A 6,777-nucleotide genomic window follows, 5' to 3' on the forward strand; every position below is an offset into this window, starting at 1 on the left:
GCATATTTTGACCCAGGATCACATCCACTGGGATGTTTTGTTTTAGATTTTTCTTTTTGCCACATCTCTATCTTTGAAATCTTGATTTGGAGATTTTGTCTCAGCAGTGTGAGGCCAATTTACGCTCAATATTAATGTCACTTTTCTACCAAGATGATGGAGCTTGCTGTCACTTTATACATTTCTAATTGACCCCTTAAAGTTTTGCAGCAGTCACTGGATATTTTGTGTCAAGAAGCACTCTTTATCATTCCTTAGTGGCTTCTTGAACAGGAAAATGGTGTCTTGTTAAAGTATAACAAGCCTTTCTGGTAGGGTTGTCTGCTTGTGGGTGTGAGTTTAAACTTCAGTTCTCAAAACCACCAGTGTGGTCCACTTGCTGGGAGGCAGAGTGCCCCGGTTTCATTTAGATAGTAAAACACAAAAATCTGCAAGAGATGAGAAATTTCTCAAACCACTTCCTGCATTTTCAAAAATCATGGACCAGGAACATAATGGGAAAGACAAACACAGCTGTCCCATTGATAAAAACAAACAGAGGTAAATGTTTTCACAGGGCTTGATTACACAATCGTAAATCATCAGAAGAAAACAAATCAAGAATGAACGAAGGAATATTGAGGAAACATGGTGTATATTCAACGTTTGGAACATTGAAAATAAAGCTGTATGGGTGTGTTAGAGCACATGTAACGCTATGTAGCTCTAAAGTTTATATTTTTGCATGGGGCAGATGTTTCTTTCAGTGCAAATGCCAACAGAAGTGGAAGAATGTCTCATTAAAAGCATATTTAAAACCTTGTTGTGTTGCATTTTTGCACAAACCTCTAAGCAGCTGAACATCTCAGGTATCAACACAGAAAACCAATCAGAGGGCAGGAGGAGCAGACTCATCTGGGCGGCTGTCACTCACCTTTCTTTGTGTCTTCTTGGCAGGTCACGGCGATCACCTGAGCCAAGGTGATGAGCAGGCAGACGGTAATCCCAGAGAGTAACGAGGGGCCCATGTCTGCACGCCAGACATGCAGCGTCCTCACACACAGACACACAGACACACTAGGAAGCCGGAGAGAGAGAGTCCAGCCCCGAGCTACAGCATCCAGACTGAAAAATCCAAAAATCCCTGAGTGGAACGGGCTCCTGGATGAGCGATTACTGAAAACTGAAACAAGCTCCCTCTTTACCCCCCTCGCCGCCTCCCTCCCATCTCTCACTCTCCTCCTCCTCTCTCATCATTTTGTCTTGCTTTATTTTCGAGGCCAACCTCCTCCTCGGGGCCCTCACATGTTGCCTTGGGGATGCGACTAATTAAAGGCTATATGAAATGTGTCCATGATGAAAGCACATGGGATGAATGATGTTAAAAAAAAACTTTTGGAAGCTCAAGCGGAGCGTTTCTTTTCAGGACATTTTTTGAGAGCTAAAAAGAGAGCAACAAATCCACATGCAGGATTTACAGTTTGCTGGCGACCTTTCACCTTTCACTTGCTTCGTGGTTCAAGAATAATGTCTTATTGACTTAAACAACCAAATGTTTCATGTTTTGAGGGTTTTTCCTGCTACACCAATGGAGGTCTGAGTTGCATGCCAGTAATCCACTTTTTGGTTTCCCTGTCATGTACATCTGTTCCATAACAAATGAATGGGTAACTTTTTGTCATGACATAATAAAAGGGGTTGAGATGTTTAGATCTTGGGCTCCAATCCTCTATGTCTGCTGTTGGGAAAAAAATCATTACATCCTCCTTTCATTTTAAGTTTTACTACCGGCTTTAATGAAAGCTGCTCTGATCAAATTTGTTTTGCATTAACAATGGATGAAATGACAATGTGCAATGTGAAAGGAGGCCCTCGTGGTGAAAATTATCACCTACTCTGCAGCATTTAAGCATCCTTTGGCTAATTATTTGGGTTGTTTTTATGGCCCGCAACTTTAATTGTTTTGGTTCATTGTCACAGCTCTTATCAGCCTTGTTTCCAGCAGCAGTGGGGGGCTGTTTTTAGTGAAAGATATGTGATACTTCTCCCAGCCCAGCACCAACAGGCAGACAGACAAAGTTCGCAGCTAGCAAACACAGAGCAACGACTGCTACTAGCCAGATATTTCACTCAGGAGCCCAAAACAAGGCTAAAAGAATGGGGAACCACATTATCCAGATCAGTGACATGATTTCAAATAGATGCTAATTGCATGATAATACATTAGCCAAAAACTATAGGAAGTGATATGTCAGTGTTGTGCTTGCAGCTTGTTGTGCCGCCCCCAAGTAACCATAAAACAAATGTATGTACCCACGATCCAATTAAAGCTTGTTTAATAATAAGCCAAAAGTTTAAACTACTGTATAAAGGAGGTGTTTGTTTACACATTATGGCACAAAACCAAAGCTGAATGAACTTCAAAATCAATGAATTGTACCTGTGACAATGTGTTGAAAATAAAGCAGCCTTCAGACAAAAATAAAGAGCTTTTTTTGTGTGTTTATTTTGCCATCTTCCTGAAATTCCTGCTGAGCTTAATCTGTGTGCTCCAGCTTGAGTGGTTTACAATGTGCATGTTACATTCATCTGATGGGTTTTCCAGGGCAGAGTCCTGCCAAGTCGGAGCGTCGAGCAGGCCGCCGGTCCCTGAGGTGATGTCCCGGAGGTGGAGAACAAAACAAACAAGACTTCTTGGCCGTAGTCTCGTGCACAGAAATATTCTCAACCAGTGACTTTCGCTTGATCTGAGCTATCAAAGCCTTCCTAAAATCACGTTTATGTGAGTGGATGAGGTGGATTTCACTTGTTTCCTTTGCTGTAACAACTTCTGGTCAGGAAATGTTTTCAGGTGCTGTTTTCAGAACAGACTGGTTTACACATTAGAGAGTCAGAGAGCCACGCGGGACACAAACTGAAGCAAATGGGAAGACCGTTCATCTGTCAGATAAAGAGCTCAGCTTCTGTGCATCCATGGTTTTTTAATGCAGTGTGATGAACTGGTGGTTAGAGAGGTTATGCTTCAATTATTCAACTACTGTTTGTTTTTGGTCTAAAAGCTGTACTTGTGTCACAGTGCTTCTCTTTGCACTGGTCTGTAAAAGCTGTCCACATTGTTCAGTTGCATGTTGAAATGTATTGTGCAGAGCTGTGTGAATTTCTTCACCTTTACACAAACATGTAACACATGTAAAGACACTATTTATCACCTGCACTCGCTGCTTTTGAAAATCCTGGCTGCACGCCTGAGTGTAAATTGCAGTGTTCTGATTTCTTATATAGCTTCCAAAAAACTACAAGTCCTCTTGTGGCCAAGACGTTAAGAAATTACAGGGAGTGTAATGTATAGAAAATTATTACTGACCTCAGCTCTCTTGGTAAGAAAGAGAAGCTTTCGGACAAGTAGCATTTAAAACCTAAAAACATACAGGCTATTTCTGGATGTTGAGACTGGACAGCAGTGTAACCACAGGAGAGATCAGCCCATGATCATGCATGCAGGACACACACACACACACACACACACACACACACACACACACACACACACACACCTAAGTATAGAAGCTGAACTAAAAAGGTGGACATCATCCACCAGCTGCTTTGTAAAAAACTTAAATCTTAAAAAGAAACATCCCTAAGAGACATCCCTAAAAAAAGCTTTTACAGGCGTTCATTGGCAAGCCGATGTTTCATGTACGTCAAAGGGGAACATGTAGTCGAATATGTTAGGAGAGTAGTTAGTCACATAGTTTCATATAATATAACTAAAGGGAACTTGGCATACAGCCCGATCTGTTGGGAGTTCTGGCCGACCGGCTGGAGCTCTCTTTACCTTGTCTCTCTTGTTTTTGTTGTAATAATTGTTTTAGACAGCTTGGACTTATTTTGATACACTAGTTGGCATAGAATCGAATAATGTTAGGGGTATAGTTATCACATAGTTTTCAGATTTATCTAACTATAATCAGAAATATAAAAACTAAAGGGAGACTTGGCATACAGCCATCCGGTTGGGGAGATTTCTGGCCCGGCCGCTGGAGCTCTCTTTACCTCGTCTCTCTTGTTTTGCTGTAATAGTTTTTGACAGCTGGGGACTTATTTTGATACACTGAGCTCCTCTCTCCTCTATCTTTCTATCTTTTCATTTAGTGCATCCATCCCGAAATGCGTGTTACTAACTATTCTGGGAGTCATTCCCCGGAGTCCTTATGTTCTTTTTTCCCAGCATGTTCCCTTGATCAGAGAGGCTCCGAAACAGTAGCAGCTGTCCCATGGTCCCGCTACACGTTCTGTGATGCCATGTTCACTCTACCCTGCTACGTCCTGCTACGTCTTCTACGTCCGCTACTCCGCTACGTCCTGCTACGTCCTGCTACTTCCTGCTACGGTCCTGCTACGTCCGCTGCTGTGCCTTGTAATGCCGCACAGCGTCCTGCTATGCCATGAACTACTACAAAGAACTTCTACAAACTACTAATTTTTTCTATTTTGTTATTACCACTCTCATTCTAACCCCAACCGCCCGTCAGACACCGCTACCAGAGCCTGGGTCTGACCGAGGTTTCTGCCTAAAAGGCAGTTTTTCCTCGCCACTGTCGCACTGTGCTTGCTCTGGAGGAAACTATTAGAACTGTTGGGTCCTTGTAAATTCGGAGTGTGGTCTATCTGTAAAGTGTCTTGAATAACTCTTGTTATGATTGATACTATAATAAAATTGAATTGAATTGAATTGAATGTAGCTACTATCCAGAATAAGACTCATATTCGTAGCTCAAACTTCAGCCAGCAGTTAGAGACAGCTTGCTGCTAAAAAGTGTGAGATGCTCCTATAATGTGTTGTGTTTTCCCACCTCATTTGTCACATGACAGGAAGCTGCAGGTCTCCTGACCTGACAGGTAAACATGCGTCCTCTGCATCCACAGCCACCCTATTCCCTTACACACCACCTGCATTATTTAACATTGCACGAGTCTGAAAGAACACTCCAGAATGAACTTCCCCATTGAGAAGAGCAGCTCCCCCAACAGGAACAGCAAATAAACCTAACAATTGTGTGACATTGCATTGCATTGTCTTAGAGGAACAATATACTTTTTTACCTGGCTTGTTACTTGTGGATCTACAGTGTCAACATGTTCACAGCAGCCGCTAAGAACTTTGTGAAGCAGGTTGGGGACACAGGGAGGTTGATCCCCGTCCCGAGCCTGAGTGAGGCCGACCGCTACCAGCCCCTCAGCCTGGTTACCAGGAAGAGGAAGAGGCACTTCTGGAAGAAGAACAAGTACGCATCGACCCCCTTCTCACTGAAAGACATCCTGGTCGGGGAGAAAGAGATCACAGCAGGTAGAGAAATCAAACCAGTCAGAATTCTGAAGATCAACTTTTGAGTATTTGTTGTGAAATATGTTAAATCTGGCTTTGTTCACATAGTTTTTTTTTTATGTAGCCCCCTTTTAAGTAGCTTAAATGTGGAACTACAGTATCATATATAATGTATTAGAAAATGTATGAAGTCAACACTGAGTGAAGTTTTTGAATACTCAAATGTTTATGGTTGCATCATTCTATCAGATGTAAATATTCTACATGTCGTATGCATCATTTTATACACATACCCCCCCAAACTCAACCTGACACATTTGGTAGGATCTCCACTTGCATTTTAAATAAAGTTCTGTGGGTTTAGCTGCACATCATGGGTTTGTAATGGCTGGTAAAGGTTCAAGGGTTTCAATATAACTTAATATCCTGCATTTCCTTTGATTGTGTTAGGATTTTAAGCCCCAACACACTTCAAAATAAACTCTGGTCTGACAATATATAGGCTAATTTAGTCTTTTATGTTAAATCAGCCATAAAGTCCACAATTAGCACATTAGTTTGAGACTAGATCAACTTACTGTGATTCATTTTAAGAGGTCATTGAGTAATTACTGTGTGTCCAGAGGGGAAGGAAGTAGCAGTACAAGTAAAAGTCCTGCTTTGAAAATGTTACTAAAAGTATCAGCAAAATGTACTTTAATGATCAAAAGTCCAAGTATGCAGAAAAAACAACAACCTTGGAGGGCACTATTATATATTAAATCATCAAGTAGCATTTTATTGTTGTGGATGGCGCTAATTTTAATTATGTTGTATCTTTAGTTTCATCATGTTTGAATTAAAAATATAACATTTATAGAGTTACTTACTTACTGTCATTTGTATATTGGGGTAAAAAGCACAATCATTTCCTTTAAATTAGATGTGGATAGAAGTATAAAGAAGCAGAACGTAAATGTAGATAATAATAATAATATGTCTTAGCATAACTTGATCCCAGACGCTCTTTTTTTTAATTCTGAAACAGGAGTGTCTTCTTATCAACTCCTCAACTACGAGGACAAGTCTGACGTGGCCCTCGGCGGCCGGTTGGGAAACCACCTGATGAACGACGTGGGCTTCAACATCAGCGGGTCGGACTCCGTGGCCGTCAAAGCCTCGTTCGGCATCGTGACCAAACACGAGCTGGAGGTGCCCACCTTACTGCGAGAGCTGCACTCCAGGTAACACAGCATGCGGGTGGTTGCCAAGGCAACATCATCATCAAGCATGGTGTCACTTCAGGCTGATAGATGAAGTGCCAACTCTGCAATGATTTATTGATAACCAGGTGGAATTATCTATTTTTCATTAATTATTTATCCTTTTAAAGGGAGAGATGTAGGGTCACAACAATCATATATATTGCATGTCTGGATATGGTGTGTGTGTGTGTGTGTGTGTGTGTGTGTGTGTGTGTGTGTGTGTGTGTG

General features: G+C 41.6%; 2 protein-coding genes across 6 annotated transcripts in view; one reads left to right on the forward strand and one right to left on the reverse strand.

The window, feature by feature from the left end:
- Nucleotides 1-1,180, reverse strand: part of col5a2b (collagen, type V, alpha 2b) — a 27,236-nt gene extending 26,056 nt beyond the window's left edge. For 2 of the 4 annotated variants that reach the window (XM_032506207.1, XM_032506208.1), the window contains exon 1: nt 914-1,178. In XM_032506207.1, coding sequence (XP_032362098.1) covers nt 914-1,007 — 94 coding nt within the window. In that variant the 5' untranslated portion in view covers nt 1,008-1,178. Of the gene's footprint in view, nt 1-913 lie in introns of all 4 variants that reach the window. The other 2 variants (XM_032506209.1, XM_032506211.1) reach the window with 2 other exon arrangements.
- Nucleotides 1,181-5,115: 3,935 nt separating this feature from the next.
- pjvk (pejvakin) overlaps nt 5,116-6,777 on the forward strand; it is a 5,246-nt gene continuing 3,584 nt past the window's right edge. For both annotated transcript variants that reach the window (XM_032506224.1, XM_032506225.1), the window contains exons 1-2: nt 5,116-5,326; nt 6,333-6,528. In XM_032506224.1, coding sequence (XP_032362115.1) covers nt 5,116-5,326; nt 6,333-6,528 — 407 coding nt within the window. The remainder of the gene's footprint in view (nt 5,327-6,332; nt 6,529-6,777) is intronic.

Source organism: Etheostoma spectabile, chromosome 24 (genome assembly GCF_008692095.1).
Source record: "Etheostoma spectabile isolate EspeVRDwgs_2016 chromosome 24, UIUC_Espe_1.0, whole genome shotgun sequence".
Taxonomy (NCBI): Eukaryota; Metazoa; Chordata; class Actinopteri; order Perciformes; family Percidae; genus Etheostoma; species Etheostoma spectabile.